The 17,448-nt window shown below is 43.0% G+C and overlaps 1 protein-coding gene across 5 annotated transcripts in view; it reads left to right on the forward strand.

Moving 5' to 3' along the window:
- Nucleotides 1–17,448, forward strand: part of rbms3 (RNA binding motif, single stranded interacting protein) — a 272,652-nt gene that overhangs the window by 140,641 nt on the left and 114,563 nt on the right. For all 5 annotated transcript variants that reach the window (XM_054605449.1, XM_054605451.1, XM_054605450.1 and 2 more), the window contains one exon: nt 6,912–7,003. In XM_054605449.1, the coding sequence (XP_054461424.1) occupies nt 6,912–7,003 (92 nt within the window). The remainder of the gene's footprint in view (nt 1–6,911; nt 7,004–17,448) is intronic.

Consider the following 17,448-nt stretch of genomic DNA (forward strand, 5'->3'; position numbering starts at 1 on the left):
GGTGCAGGATGAATGGAGAAGGACAGAGGAATGCAGTCCCAGCGAGGATGCTCTCCTCTGGGTTTGGAGCGTGACCAAGGCGGTCTGGTCTTGGCCACAGTTAGTCATGGATGCCATCTCGCTATTTAAAACCCCCCCTCAGTGTTTGCACAGCTCACCGCAGCCTCACAGAAGCACCACCCGCCCCTCCTGCAGGGCAGAAATGCTGGTCAAACCCCCAAACTGACCAAAGACATCTATAAATGTACCAGCAATAAAATATTTCAACAGCTCCTTTTCATTCATGTATGTAGGTTTCTTTTTGAAATGTTTCTGTGAGGACAAAACTTTCTTTCCCTTAATAACCACATAGACCACATAGAATATGTAGTTGAGTAAGTTAAGAAAAAAAAATCAGAAAATAAATTTCTCATCACATTTTCCCAGTGCCCTAGATGACTGCTTCAGGTTTGTTTTGTCCATTTAACACTCCAAAACCCCAAAATATTTAAATTGATAATAAAAAAGAAAAAAAAAACATTATTAGAGTGCTGAAGCAATTAATTGATTGACAGAAAAAATCCAATATTTGCATATTTGTTCAATTGTGATAATTTGTGCTTTACTCTGTTGTAGATCATTGTAAACTGAATATATTTGGGTTTCGAAATGTTCAGACAAAAAAACTGATATAAATATTCAAAATCTAATTCCAATCCCCTTGGCCTCTTTTCTGACTGGTTTATAAACTAAATTATTAAAATGATCAACAAATGAATGGTCATCTGCAGCCCTAAACTTTTCACTTTAGAAGCAGAAACTGCTAAATATTTGGCTCTTTTCTTTAATAAATGACTAAATTCTCAAAATATTTATAAATTAATCTGAAGAAGTGAATGAAATGACAAATTATTTAGAGTATTAACTCTCAAAAAATGTCACATGTTGGCAGCAGAAAAGCAGAGCAAGGTTTAAACAATGAACGTACTGTAGGATGGAATGTGATGCGGTACTACTGCTGCACCATGAATCATAAGAATCATATTACAGGCATTGTTATGCATATTTGTCCGTGGCGCGCTGCATCTATCTCCTCCATTAACCATAATTACTTTTATACATGCAAACTACGAATTAACATTGGTGTAACCACGATGATTAATCTCCCATGTGCAACAGCAGCTTCAGACCTCCTCTTGATGACTCACAAGGACGTAAACAATTACACTGTTTGGCCCGTACGCCATTGTAATGCTCCGTGACTTGTCGTTGATTCATTATTCATACTTAGGGCATTATTATTCCATTGTATGCTGTGCAAAATGGGATCATTAGCACTGAATATTAGAATGTGAAAAATGGAAATATTGGGGGAAAATGGCGGTGGATATAGTGGGAAGGAAACCCCAAACAATCCCCACTATTAGCAGATAAAAAATGGTAATTTCCCCAGAAGTAATTAGGATTAGCATAATTTGACGGCGCATGAATGATGCGTGGATGATTGATACGTCGATACACGCACTGTAATGAGTCCCTTATCTCCGCTCTCCACAGAAGACTTTTGTGCTGAGCGTAGCCCAAGGTGGCATCATCTCTACTGTAGTCCTACACCTCCGTTAGGGAGCACCCTGCCTCACACACACAAACACACACACACACACACACACACACACACACACACACACACACACACACACACACAACAAACATCCATGCGAGCACAGTCACTGGGCCAGCAGTAGAGTAGAAGCAGTGGTAGCATAGCACCATGCTGTAGTAACTGATTGAAGATGGTCCTTTTATCTTGACAGGCTCCCTGTTAGAGCCAGACCAGGAAATATGATATGGCAGCTCATGTTCTCTTTATTCCTCTCAGAAAGACAGTCTATGTTTCTGTACATACAGCGTGTGTGTGTGTGTGTGTGTGTGTGTGTGTGTGTGTGTGTGTGTGTGTGTGTGTGTGTGTGTGTGTCTGTGTCATCCTGCCAGTGTGCTCGTTGTGTGTACGCGAGCTCGAGCCACCGTGTGCACATTAGTTTGCAGCAGCACACCATTATCAGTGGCCACGTATGCAGTCAGTCACTTTGAGCCGCTTTTAAGTGACAGCTATCGATTGGATGTTTGTGTTGTTGCAGAGGCTTCAAAGCAACACCTTGCCCTCTGCATCCCACTTAAGATGGGAACCCGCATTGAATACAGTAGGAGGACAGCATGTACTTGGCTTCAAAAACACAATCCTCTGTGTCTAAGTGTGTCTGTGTGTGTGTGTGTGTGTGTGTGTGTGTGTGTGTGTGTGTGTGTGTGTGTGTGTGTGTGTGTGTGTGTGTGTGTGTGTGTGTGTGTGTGTGTGTGTGTGTGTGTGTGTGTGTGTGTGTGTGTGTGTGTGTTAAAACTGTGAGATGGGATGGCTTCAATCGAGTGTAACGTTTCTTGAACCCGCTTCTTCTTCACAACTCAATGGACTGTTTCTTCTTCTGCTCAATGACTAACCAAACAACATAAAAACAGTAGATGCACCTGCAGACACACACACACACACACACACACACACACACACACACACACACACACACACACACACACACACACACACACAAACATAGTTCTGTACACACTGGATAAATCAAGACGCCTTAGGCGAATCAAAACTTTAAACCAACAGTGACTGGAGCTACAGCCGATCAAAAGGCTTCACACTCAATGACAAGAGCCCATATGTCTCATTCCATATATGGATATTTCAATTTTCCATACATTGTTTTGCTTGTATATATTCTGAAATACTATAGATTTATGGCAAAAATGTAACATGTTCTCTAGAGGATATCATAAACAGCTTTATCTAAATATCCAATAAGTAGAAGTAAATTACAGAAAACAGCTGAAGTCATAATCAATATTCAATCCATGAGGTGACGCTAGATCCAATAATGTTCCACATCACCTCCTCTTGGGTGGAGTGACACCTTCTCAATCACAGCAAATTAAAAAAGAAGGGCTGCTATCGGATGTTTCATATTTTTGCATCAAATAGTGCTTCTGTATTCAGGGATATGAGTTTTCAGTTCTCTATTCATCTGTCCAGCCTATGACTTACCACAAGGTCAAGTGAAAGGATAAATGACCACCTTAGTGTGATATGACTTGATTCCTTTTATATGGATCTCTTTACCTGAGTGGGGATGTTTAAAACTGTTACAGCCATACATGTTATTAAAATGACTGCAGGGAAAGATGCTAAAGTAGCGTGAGCTGGCATTAAAAGAAGAGTTACCAGGTCTCTCAGCTTTTACATTATTTGTAAAGTATTAATAAATCAAATGTAAGTGTCATTCCCTTAAACAATGTCCATATGACTTAGGATAATCATTGCGATACTACAGTTATTACTGTGCTTATAATGTTTAAAACTTGAAGTCGCAGTGCAATTAATTAATTTTTGCTAACAAACCGGCATATTGGTTTTGACCCATGGACATTTGGTCCAACTGGTAATGACCAAATAGAATTAATTTAAGTCACATTTATTCTGCAGTGACAGAGCAGTGACAGACCCACTGTGTTAACAACACAGTGGGTCCTCCCAAATAGTGAATATTGAAGGGACATTTGTCCTTAGGTGCTAACGATACATAACCAACAAAAAGGTGGGGGAAAAAATCAAACCAATTCCTTAATCTAAATATATCTTAAGTAACTAAATAGAATGCATAAACCTACAGCGGAGAAGCTCACACATACACATATACGCAAACACATACAAAGATTCTCACTCTCCCATAACCTCCACAGCCATTCTATCTGATAAAAGCACAAAGCCTCCATGTCTCTCAATTATTATGTTTCATCCCAACAAAACAAGCCTTTAACAGTTTCACCCCGTGGCTGCGGCTCAAACCTGCCGTATTATGCAATCATTTTGTGTGTATCTGCTACAGTAACTGCACAGGGGAAGAGCAAACTGGAAGTATTACTGTAGGCAGCTATAACCGAGTGTCAAGTCAGTCTTCCTCAGTGCATTCAGCTGACTCCAAATAGCCCCCTTCCCTCACGCTGCCTTTCTTTTGTACCCGCCCTTTCTCTCGCTCTCTTTCTCCCTGCCTCCCCCTCACCTCTCCATCCATCCAGAGCTGTCTGAATATAGGTCAGCATTCTCTAAAATCCTCATCCTGCTAAAAGTTTGATAAGTGCACTCCAGGTGGTAGTGGGGTGAATATTAAATTTGTAATTGGGGGGGTCCCATGTATATTCAGAATATTAAAGAGAACCAGCCATCACCCAGAGGACCCTAGTAACAATCTGTGTGTCTCTCTTGATGTGCTTTTAATATGTTCTTAGATCTACGGAGAATGCTTTATCTGTTCTGTTTGAAGGGTTAGCTCACCCAAATAACATTTTTACAAAAGCACTTACCTTTTGTGGTGTGTAGCCATGCGGGTAGTTTTGTTTTTCTTACCCATATTTGTAAAGATCCATATCTGGGTTTTCTGCATCCATTGCCTTTAAGAGATTCAACAGCAACATGTCTTTCCAAATACAATTATACCACCTTGCTATAAACAGAGAAACACAGACATGTGACACATTAAAGGGACAACCCTGATCATAAAATGGGTTCCATGCGAGGGGTCAGTGAGCGGTTCAGTGAGAACAACAATGATATGAATCACATGCTAAAGCCTCGGCAGGCACCAGATCTCAACCTCACTGAAAACCTCAGCTGTCTGAGAGGAGAGTGGACAGAAAACTTTCCCTCTGCCGACCGAGATGAATTTACTGGACAAAAACTGATTTCAAGATGGCTCCATGAGGAGTTTGCGGAAAAAGAACGGCATTGTTTCTATTTATCGATTGATAGATTTCATTCAGCATATACCTAGTGTAAAACAGAGCTCTTTGTGACACAGGCGGCCTTACTTAAATGCTGTAGACAGTAGGAGTTTTGCGGAAACGAGTGTTAAAAATTCTTCAAAAAGCACTATCCACACTGATTGCCCTTTACACGTCACTCACCACAACCACCATCATCAAAACACCAAAAGAGGGATTTTATTTTGGTTCCTCCAGTAGAATTCCACCGACTATTCAGTCTGTGCCAAGGCACATTTTGTGGTAGCCCAAATCTGTGATGATGGTAGTTTGTCATCCATCTGTAGTCCTATGAAAAACGTTCAAAGCGTGATGTTTTATCCACAGAAACAGGGAGACTGCTTTTAGTTTGTCTCTGTTGTATTCGGGGGAAGGCAGAAATCTCAAAAACCTGGCCAAAGAAAATCCACAAGACTGTTCACTTGGTTAGATAAAGCAAGACAGAAAATATGTTTGTGTTTCTGATTTTGTTCAATCCTCCAAATTAAAATACCTTTTTATAAGCTGATCTTATGTGATTCAAATTGTGATTTCTTTAAATACTGTATTAAAGAAATGAATTAAATGCAATACTATACTAAATTAAATTGTATAATAAAATGGTTGGGTATACTGTCTACCCGGGGTCTCCTATAAGAGATTATACATTTTTAAAAGAAAGGGTATATTTTTGTCTGACTGTCTCCTCCATTTGAATCGTTTAGCTCTCGCTCTTCATATTTCCACAATTAAAGAGCCGCCCCTCCCAGCCCCACTCTAACAGCTGGCCATTAATCAGTCCTCGCACTTGATTTCTCTTCCGCCACAGGTTATAATTTTCACATTACTCCACGCTCCTCCGCCGCCATCCGACAGGAAAATGACCCCAACTGCTCAGCACCACCACCACACAGACACACACCTCGAATATCTGAGAAGTGAGATGGGTTTTTTTGAGACAACACGCATGGTGAGAGAGTGAGGCGTTATGTGCATGTGTGTGCTCACACGCGTGTTAGAGCGCAATCGACCGTAACATGATGGGGCAACCGCAGCAGCCAGTCCCCCTCCCGCCTCACACCCATTATCCTTTTCTAATTACACTTTCTCTCTGAAACAGTGGATCATAGGGCACCCATTGACTGCTTTTAATCCGCTACCAAATTTTAATTAACACAGACGTGACCCCCGTCTCCGATACATCCCGGGGAACGTCGGGATCACAATAACTCATAAATCACAGCCGCAGATTTCATTCCCTTCCGCTTTCCTCCAGTGATGGATTTCCAGATGGGGGCCGGTGGCTGTTAATGTCAGAAAAAATATAAGGGGGAGAGGCGTTGAGAGAGGGAGGGTTTAGGAGACGGAGAGGGACAAATACGGTAAGCAGGTGGACAGAAAGGCTCCGTTTGAGAAATATAAGTGTTTATGTAACAGAGACGGCAGCATCTCTGGTGCACGCTGTCGACCTTTGAGAGATTTGTTACCGAGGAGGGGATTACAGAGGCTGTGAAATGAGGCTATGTTAAATATGCCGGGTGTTCAGGAACATGATGTGGGCCGGCCAACTTCACAGCCTCTGAAAATCAAAAGGCTGAACAAGTACGAAAACTATGTGAGGAATTAATCGACGCGCCTCTCTGCGTTCTCATTAAACTACAGTTCTCATTAAACTACAAGTAAGAACAGTGTACATTGAACAGATCTATCTTCTTGATTTGCACGATACTCAGTGCTTCTCTGTGTGCGTGTGTGTTTGCGTATGTGCGTGTATGTGTGTGTGGAGGTGGAGGTGGGCAGGGTGCCGGGGTTTGTTATTACTAAACCACTCATCCATGCTACTAATTAAGATGCATAGCATCCCCCTATGAACGTCAGTGTCGCTAATTATCAAACAATGTAGTGCTCACCAGATATGAGAACTGGCAGCCTCTGTAGTCATGTTACCAACCTATTACTGCTACAATTACCAAGCGCCTGTCATTCTCCTTGTTATCATCGGCCTTCATTTCGTCTTTACTAATGCCTGACTTTCTTTCTCCCTCCCTCCCTCCCTCCTTTTCTTTTCTTTCTCTCTCCAGGCTATGGCTTTGTGGATTTTGACAGCCCAGCTGCAGCACAGAAGGCCGTGTCGTCTCTCAAAGCCACCGGGGTGCAGGCCCAAATGGCCAAGGTAAGGAGTGTTTAAAAACAACTTAGCGCCGCCTCTTCCTCCTGCATTATCATCAGCACCTTTGTTGCGTGTGTCACCCCCCTCCGGGGATTTAATACTGTACACTTAACACACTTCATAGACTTTGATGTATGTAAAAGCTCCCCAAAACTGGTTTTGTCCATAAACACACTTTTATAGAAACTAATTTTCCTGCAGCGCTTTGCTGTTTAATGACCACCTCGTTCACTCTAATACAAGAAGACTCTTAAATGTGGGCCTGTAACTGCGTTTGTACGGCTATATGACAAGTTGGGAGGCGACTGCGGTGCACGTTGGGCTCTGTTCTATCTTACCGGCACTCTGTGACTGGGCAAAGCTGCGGTCTCATACGATCCAGCATCGAGACTTTGTTCTGCACATGTGGTCCCTTGTTTCAAGTGGTCACGTGGACTCGGTCATGTTTGGGAGCATGTGCGTCCGTGGCATTGTTCTGCAGCAAACTAAACTCGGATGCCAGCATGTAGGCTGGCCCGGCTGTAACTGAGTTCTGACCAGCCGCTTGTCCCGTGTTGTGCAGCATTATTAGCCCGCTAAAGTGGAAGCAGATGAGACAAGCTGTTTGAGTTCAGTACAAAGAGGGCCCCAGTGAGTTGCACAACGGAGCCAGGTTGACAGACATAGACACACATGGAGAGGCGTGGCTTTGAGTAAGAACACACTGGCGGGGTTGTGTGCTTATTCACCATTTAACCTCACAATCTTGTACCGGATATTAAGATTGGGACTGAATGTTGATTCATGCATATTTGGCCGTCCCCAAAAGAACATCAGTTCTATTATATTATAAATGCATGTCGACCCTCAGTCTAGGCTAGCAGCTGTCCTATCCTCATCTGTCTTTTCTAAATCTTTCATTCCCTTGCTGATGTAGAGGAACTCATCACAGATTTTAAGCACAGCGGGGCTCTCTCTCCGGACATCTATGATAGACGAGTCACATGGCTAAACCGGGCTATTTCTGTACCGGCCCAGGATTCGCTGCTGTCAGAATATTTAAATAGGTGGGCAAAATGTCAGTAGCATTAAAGCAATGAATATGCTGATGACTATGAGTGATTTTCTCAGCATTTGATCTGATCCCCCCCCTTCAAGCCAAAGAAGCCCCGATGAGACGGGGAATGGCCATGGCTCCAGCGCAGATGACAGAATTGATGATAACGATGAAGGTGGCAATTATTTTGATCAAATGGGATGAGATCTGACAGGAGGAGATGATATTCCGTGCGGTGCTCAGGTGTGCCATTTCTCAAATGCACCATTTGGCCGTTTCCTCTCCCCACCAGTGTCCTTCTTCCAATATTTATAAGAGGCCGGGCTCTCAGAATACAGATAAGACGCCCGTGCTCTTTGCCCGGCTCATTTTAACAGCCCTGCTTTGCATTGTTCCCCTTCTCTCAGTCAATATGTTCATGAGAGAGGTGTCCCAAATCTAAAGAGCTGACCTTTTTAAGGATATTTGTTTGCATTGGTGTGCGTGTGTGGGCACATTCACAAAATCATTTCCTATTAGCATTTGTGTTTAATATTTTTTTTTTGTTATGTTCCATTGTTCTGTTCACACAAATAGAAAGGCCAGCATTCTGTGCCACAGCTCTGTGCTTTTATCACACTTGTGAGAGACATTAAGGAGTAGTTTGCTTTTATAGACTCCCTCTCCATCTCTCTGATGTCTCTTTACCAGGTATCACTCCCATCACTCTATCGGCACCCCCCACCTTGCCCCCTCTTCATTCTCTCTAACCCCCTCACCGCCGTTTTCTCTCACATTCGTTCGACACATTTGTATTCACATCCACCGTGTGTTCCCCTGCCAGATATCCAATGAGTGCAATTTATTCCCATCAATAATTAACAGCAGGCAGTATTTGTGTCTGCCTACCTGCCAAGGTGTCTCTGACACCCTCCCCTCCGTCATGGCGGAGCGGCGTTCCCCCGGTGGGGCCGGATGAAAAAACCCAGGTGCGCTTCGAGGAAGGTGTAAATCGCAAAGACGATTGCCAACACCGCAGACGACTCCCACAATAAGAGCATTCAGCCTCATTCCCTCACTCTCCCAGCTCCATTTTGTCACATATATCTCTCCACAACAAAGTAATAAACGAATAGCAAGTCGGAGCCAGAGGCTTTGAGCTCATTAAATAAAACCGTCACGGTAATCAAGTTGCGCCTTTTTTTCCTGCCTTGACGCCATTAAAGCGCTTTTATTAAGGTGCCTTATTTTAAGCACAGCTGCAAAGGAGGCAAGAAGAGAGAAACCGAAGGGGAAGAGGGAAGCGTCACTTGATTTCCTCTTCTTCCTCCAATGTAACACCCCGCTGTCTCTCTCCTCTTACTCCCCTTGGAATTTGAAATACCAAGGCAGCAGAGATGAAACATTGCCTTCCTTTTGTCTTGCCCTCCCCCGGGGACGGTGACAGCGAGAGGGAGGAGAGGAGCCATAATTAAGATACCTAAAGGACACTTCCCCCCTGCACCTCCCTTCCTGTCACTCACCTCTACACAAGTCACAGATAAGAGCACTTAGCATAGGTGTGGAGTACATGTGTGTATTTGAGTGTACATCCGTGTGCGAGTCTGCTTGTATACAGTACACATGGATTTTATTTTTTGTGTACAATCACACAACCAAATAAACATTTGAGACTTTTTTGATTTTGGTCATGTTACCTCTCCTTCAAGATCACATTCAATACAATTAATCTGCATTCTCAATTATGTTTGGGGGGAATTTATTACATTTTTTTTACTTTCTTCCAGACTACAGTCGCAGTTTTCAAGAAATAGGTTTACTAAAAAATCAGGATTTGGCTGGAAATAGGTATGGCCCTATATTAATAGTTTAGTTTGACATTTTCGATGAAATGTTTATTCACTTTCTAAACACAAAAGTTGGATGAAAATATAGATAGGTCTATCTCCTGGCTCTATAGGCTCTCCTGCCTATAGAGCCAGGAGGTGATTATCCTAGCTTAGCATAAAGACTGGATGCTAGAAGATTAAACAAATAAGATTGTGTTACTGTTTGTAAGATGCTTGTTTGCTTGTTTGGTGTATTTTTGAACTTTGGAGAGAGCCAGGTTAGCTGTCTCGACCTCTTTCTAGTCTTTATGCTAAGCTAAGCTAATAGCCTCTCAGACCGAGCCCCATACTTGGAGCCAAAACAAACGAGTGGCATTGACCTTCTCATCAAGCCTTTGGGGAAAAAGGCAAACAAATACTAACCAAAATGTACTATAGAATGTAACCAGAGTGTGAATCATACAATGATCGGGAGGATGTTTAAGTCACCTGGGGAGATCAGGGGGTCCAAGTCATAGTTAGGGGAGTAAGCCCCCCCTTTAATTTGAACCATTAATGTAACTATTTTTAAACTAAGGTTCCATAAAAGCGACTATTTGGTCTACTAATGTATATATGGCAGGATAATAGGTCAAGACATCAGTGTATCTAAAAAACATAATCCATGCATTTAACAAAAACGTGTGTGTGTGTGTGTGTGAGAGAGATACTAAGTATAGGCCCGCAGTTGCCTCCTCTCAGCGTGGACTCCATTCTCCATGTCACTTTGTTCGGGTAGCTTTCCGAACTGTGAAAGCTGACACGTTGAGCAGACAGAATGATAACAGGTAAACGCCGCGTCTAGCTCCGCAGATGCAAACCTGTCAACCAGCCGCTCGCCTCACTCTCCGCAGGCTGCCATTTTCCCCTTGAGCCAATCAGACTGAATTATGGGAAGGGTGCCCTCGATTGTGGTGTCTGTGTCGGAGAGGTAATTCCGCCTGACAGCTGCTTGCTTTCAGACAACAGCCAGTCTTTATGGAAATCATCCCTCCCTATTCTCGCTGCAGTCGGCTTTCGGCTGATAACAGCCCGGATGAAAACAAAGCTGTCCTTTTCTACTTGTTTTTTTTTTTCTTCTTCTCTCTGTGTGGAGAGCCAAGAATTAGCAAAACAACTCCAACATCATATGGATTCTGACAATGTACACCCTGCTTTGATGTTACACACATTAGGGCCAACATAAGCTGGAAGCTGACACCTTTGGATCCGACCAGAAATTCTATGATGTTGTGAAGATGCATGTGGGTTGTGTTGTTTTAATGTTTTATCCTTCAAAGGTAAAATTCCTTCCTGGTTTCTATTTTTGTTTCCTGGCATGTCAAATGCGGTTTCCTTCCAGTGTAGTTTTTATATTATTTTGTACAGAAAAAAAAAGAAGAAAATCATAAAATTAGTAACATTTCACACAATTTTACACAAATACAATGCCTATTGTTACTTGATGGTGATATTGATTTTAGAGATTGTCAATGCCTTGCTTTGAAGCGGCGGAGGCTCAGTGCAATGTGCCTTCTGGTTCCAATGGCCGATATTTATACGGTTCATAGAAGCTACAGGCAGACAAAAGGGCGCTGCTTGCCCTTCACTTCACATTACAGTAGGGAAATTATGCTAAAAGCATCATTAAAGTGCCTCCATGAAGTGAATCCCAAATGTTTACGATAACACGATGCTCACACAGACCCATCAACCAGTAGTCACCGGCGGATGCTTCAGACGGTTAAACGGTGTGAAGCCAACCGGAGTGTTCAGTCCTCCTGCACCCTCTCATTTATTCTCACTGCCTTTCACTTGCTCCGTCTCCCCGGCTTGTCTTTTCCTTTCCTCCTCTCTCCTGGGGAAGATTTCCTGTCAATATTACATTTATATTCATGCAAAGAAGCACGGATCCCCCCTCTGGGTGGTCTGCAGTCAGTCAGCAGTCTCCTTATTATCCTTTAAAGGTGACTCCTCTGACGCCTTAGCTCCGTTGACACCCGGGACCCCACAGTGCGGCTCAACATAGGGTGACCTCTGGGCGATGATCAAAGGGGGATGGCTGACAGCCGTTACAGTTGGTTGCTGACGGCAGCTAGCCTAGCGAAGCCCCACCCCCCACCTCCCACCCCCCGAAGCATTGGTTTAATCTGTGGAAATGTGTAAGGGGGGATGGATGCATTGTATCGTGAATACAGCAGGATAATTGGACAGACTTTTGGGGATACAGGTGCTCACTCAGCAGCATCACTCACCTCCCCGTTCGATGTTCAGCCACCTTGAACGCGGTGCCATTTTCCCCTCTGACATCCGCCGCAGTGTTTGTTCGCGAAGCATATGGTGTCAGAGCACAGTGTGGCGATCAGCACTTTCCCCCCGAAGCTGCCATCCACAAGGGCGTCCTCGTGATTATAGTCACTTGCAGCAGCTCGTTTCCCTCCTAACTGGAATACAGCGTGCAAGTATCCCAAAGATGCTCGTCAACACGTAGGCATATAGTGTGCATGCATCACTCCTTTCGCTCGGTCACTTATAGTTTTATCCGTTAGCAAGCACTCGTAGCTTCATACACTGTGCCATGGTGACAGCATAGCTTTCAGAGACTGTGTAGCATAAAGCTAATCATACATTCCCTACATATAGCTGCATGTTTCTCTCCTATCCTCATCTCCCTGACTGTATAATGATGCTCCTCCGGCATCTTGTTGATTCCCTATTCCCTTAGCTGAGCGTGCTTGCTTTTTGTTTGATATTCTTTTCAATAAATCAGCAGATAAGCTTGTCAGTTTAAAGATATTTCAATTTTTTACATTGAGTTTACGCCGTTTTTTCAGTGTTGTTTCAACAGGCCTCAGAGGCAACTTTTTTTGTTTTGCCCTTCATAAAGAAATGTACATGGACACAATTGAAGGAAAAGGTTGATACCCGTGGAAATATCTGCAGTGCAGTGCAGATAATCTCACTTGTGAAGAAAAAAAAAAAAAAAAGAAGATACAATCACTTGCCAATGTGTCATTTCGTAGCTGCACCAGGGCTGAGCACACAGTCCCCTCCCCTGCTCTCACCGCAGAAGTGATAGTTTTGAAGGGCAAAGCCAGTGAGAGTGAGACGGACCATCTGACGAGCGCCGGCTCCCGAGCACCTCTGCTGGCTTCCGCTGTCTCCGCCGTCTAATTACGCTTCAATCATCCGCTAGGAGCTCTGCGTGCGGTAAATTATTTCGCCGAGCAGTGCAGAGACGTGCCCACCGAGCTGCGAGCATGAGAGGGGGAGTGAGAAACGGAGGCTAAGTAGAAATCAGTGAGAGATGAAGTGGGGAAAAAAACACACATAAAAAACAGATGGAAGCCAAAAAAGGTAGGGAAAGAGTGTGAGAAATATGAAGTTGAGAGGGAGACAGCAGGAGAGAGGCCAGCACTAATGAACAAAGTTACAAACTTATCACTTATGAGGAAGAGGACGGACAGGGATAATTGGCATTAGACAGTATCCGCATTACTAATCCTGCAGTGGATGCAGAGTAGACTGCTGCTGCGTAAAACAGAGGAATCATGTGGGTATTACTGCAATGTAAGGCTCTTTTTGCATGTGGTGTTATTGGTTTCCACTGTAGCAGCAAAAAAAAAAAAAAGAATCTAATTAACGCACAATTTAGAGTGGTTGTATTTATGTATGTGTGAAAACTCTCTGTTCTGTTCCCAAAAATGTGCTCCAAAATAGCCATGTGTCGAAATTGCAGTGTTGAAAAAGATCAGCGAAAGGCGTGGAATTCTGGGTACATTCGCCGCTGCCATGCTTGCTTTTGAAGCAAACATAAATGTGGCTCTTTTTTTTCCTTTCTTTTTCAGGCTCTGTAATGGCCACAGTGTGCAGTTATTAGAATGCCTTTGATGTGGCAACTGTGCCAACCTGCTCGCCGTCTCCGTGAATTGATCTGGCTCAATTAGCGGGGCCCGCCAGGGACGGCGTTCCACACTGACACACACACACACACACACACACACACACACACACACACACACACACACACACACACACACACACACACACACACAGACACACACACACACAGAAGAGGTGAAACGCTTTGCATTTGGTTACTCTGCATGCCTCCAAGAAGACCACCTGTGAATAGACGGGAGCGTTGGAAAAATGGTGCAGCTTCGGGGTTGAGGAAAAGCTTTCACCAAGAGGGGTTTTGGTGCATTCTGTAACCGGAGCGAGTTCATTTCCAGATTTCGGTGAACAGCAATCCTCTCCACAGTCAGCTCACTCACACAGCTATCTACTGGACGCACCCGTGTGCTCGTGTTTATATGCTTTACGTGTGCACCGTACACATTCACCCTTCCTCTCCTCCCTGATTCAGCTGACCCATTTCAATTTGTCTTCATCAGTCATACCAATTAACTCGGGGATTAGATTCCTCAAAGCCAGGCACCCCCCGGTCCTCCCTGCATCCCGCCATCTCTCCATCCATCCCTCCATCCATGCGTACTTAGCTCTGCTATACAGTGCTCTCACTGCGCACGTTAGTGATGTTCAAACTCAACAACCACACCGGGCCTCTCGGCACTCAGCGCTACGAGAGCAGGATGTGGATGCACATAAAGCGAGCGCACTGAGCACCTTTTCTTTCATTGCGTTTTATGTGTCAGAAATTCTACTTCAAGGCTACTTACCTTCTATCCCCTGAAGAAGTATAATTTTACCTTGAGTGCTGCTCATGAACTATATTTTGTTGTCAGCTTCTTTACGCTGCGCTCGTATATCTTGTCTCAGAAACCTGCCTTTTCCACCTTAATACTAAACAAGATGGTGCATCCATCAGTAACTGGGAAGCACCAGGTGTATAGCTAGTGGCTCCAAATAACACATGCAAGACAAAGGCACACCTGCTCTCACCCACACATATAGATGGTATCAAAGAAACAGTAAATCATTACATTATGTGCAAAGATGTGGTATCACAAAGCATATGACATGTATGAGAATGCATGCATAAATGCAGCAGTGATGAATATTTTCACTCCTCTCACTGCAAGCTTTCACACAGCAAATGACAATCAATATGCTTTAGAATAGTTGTGTTTTATTTTTATGATCCACTTTGCAACACCAGGGTCACTATGCTTTTTTACTTTTTTATTCATTTAATCATTTTACTTATCTAAAACTGCAAGATTGGCACTATCTGGCAGCATGTTGGCAGATTTGAGGCACTGATTTGACAGATATAGTTTTAGTAGCAGATTGCACACACTGCATAATCACTCGGTACAGTGGCTGTTCTCTTATTTTCTAAAAGTGTCCAAAGGTAGCAAACAGAGAAACAAAAATATTCTATATAAATGCACTTTTTTTTATCTAGTATATCAAAAATGTGTTTGTTCTGTGCATGATCGCTGGTACTAGGGATGTGAGAGTTCAAGACATCAAAATTGGTGAAAAAATATTAAGAGGACAGGGCAAACCCAAAAGCAACAGTGACAGCACTAAAGTGAAAAAAGATGGCAGACGTTGTAAAAAGCCTGCAAAAAAGCCAATAGAATTCAGTGAGACAAGAACAGATGCTTTCTCATGCTTCACAAAGTATCAGATGTTTTTATTGAGATGAAACTAACACATACAGTTCCTGTCCTTATTACATTGATATATTTGCTTCCAAATCAAGTGTCATGGATAAATGCCACTTTGAGAACTACACATGTAAGGAATAAACTACACATTTGCAGTGGCAGCACTTTGTAATGGTATGATGTTTCCACACACACAAGTGACTAAATCATAGGGCCTTAAACGCATCTTTAATTCACCAGAAAATTTCATTTGATTAATGCAGCCCTTCTACTGCAGCGGCACAAGTCTGTACGCCAACTTTAAGCCACCGCTTACATCCAGTCGCACGCTTGTGTGAGTCCACATTCCCATCTCACTGAGAGTCGCTGCACATAGATCATATTTAATGGTAGTTCTGAGGGCTGCAGCAGATATGAGCCTGTAACAGCGCTCACACTTAGAGCTCTGCCAGACATTGCTGCACTTCAATACAGTTGAAAAGTGGGAGGAGCTGTTTTCCAAAATCTCTATTCCCATTTCAGTACTTTCTATACTCAGTTTTACTTAAAAAAAAAAAAAAACACTCTAGGTCAACGATCTTATAAATGTCAGGTTCACCATTTCTTTTTTTTGTACTTTGTTTCGGAGATTTTCTGTAATTAATTTTTGCATGGCAGACATGTCTAAATGCTAAATTACCCATGAGCCTGTGACACTGTTGCCATTGAAGAGAAGCCAGTCAGAGGAAGGGAATTAAAAAGGCTTTCTCGTACAGTCGAGGACAAAAAAATGGCGCCAATTTTTCTTAATTCCTCCACAATCAACCCAGAATTTAAAAGAGAATTGATTTAGTTTTCTTAACACTGTTGTCTTTAGTTTCAACACACTGTTAGCAGTGTATGAAACAGTATTTTAAGCACAGTGACCAAGGTCCATTTGACTCAACTTAAAGTAAAAAAACAAAACAGATATTTTCTGCAGTTTGAATGTTTTAATCTGATGACTTAGACATTGTCAAAAGAAACAATGAATGAGAGTTTTACTTTTGGAACCAGGACCTTTGGAAATATCACAATGTACTTTTGTTTGTAGTACATGCATTTGTAAAAGAAAGTACAATGTTAGTACTCTTATTTCTGAGTATATATATAATGAATGTGTTTCCTAGCAAAAAAAAAACAAGGTGATAAGATTGGTTTCCAGCTCATATTATAGATCTTTTATTCACTTAATAGCTTCTTTTCAAATACATACTATCAGTTCCTTCCCTTTTAGCCAGCTGTCCTCATATCATTAACTACAACTTTCCTTTATTACCACTCCCCCCTCTTTCCTTCCATCTCTACCATCCTTTTCTCTAATGCACCCCCATCACCCTCTTCAGAGAATTCTACGGGCTTGTCATGTTAAATCACACCGACCGTTTCCATTTGCAGCGGCTTCAATCATACATGAGTGGTCTGCAGTGAGTCCAGGCAGAGCAGGGCAGATCAGATCAGGGCTCCGTCCTGCTGAGGGTTGATGAACTAGCTCTCTGACACCAACACAGTGCCTCTCTCTGCCTAATGAGGAAGAGCAAAGCCAGAGTATCAGGGTCCCTTTTCATCCTTTTCATCTCACTGACACTGCTCCCGCGAGTCCCTGTGTGTGCAAATGTGTGAGTGTGTGGACACGGCCGTGCAAGAGATAGATTAAGACCGGCAGAGATGGAAACGGAGACGACAAAATATCAAACACGCTTGATGGTGCGAAATGTTCTTTTTTTTTTTCGAGGTATGATGTGCATTATTTTTTCTGTTCGACTTTATTGCATGTCAAAGAGATAACGAGTAGAAGAAAATGCTTTGTCGCTCTGCTGAGACACAGGAGGGGATCTCTGCCTGGTCTCAGAGGTCTATAAAGTCACGGCCAGTGTAGTTTATCTAAGCTCAGATAGGGGCCTAGGCCTCAAGATCTCAGGACACACATGTACTGTATGTGCACACACACTGAGACTGGAGAGGGAAGGAAACTGCTGCTAAGTATAG

Source organism: Anoplopoma fimbria, chromosome 10 (genome assembly GCF_027596085.1).
Source record: "Anoplopoma fimbria isolate UVic2021 breed Golden Eagle Sablefish chromosome 10, Afim_UVic_2022, whole genome shotgun sequence".
Classification (NCBI taxonomy): Eukaryota; Metazoa; Chordata; class Actinopteri; order Perciformes; family Anoplopomatidae; genus Anoplopoma; species Anoplopoma fimbria.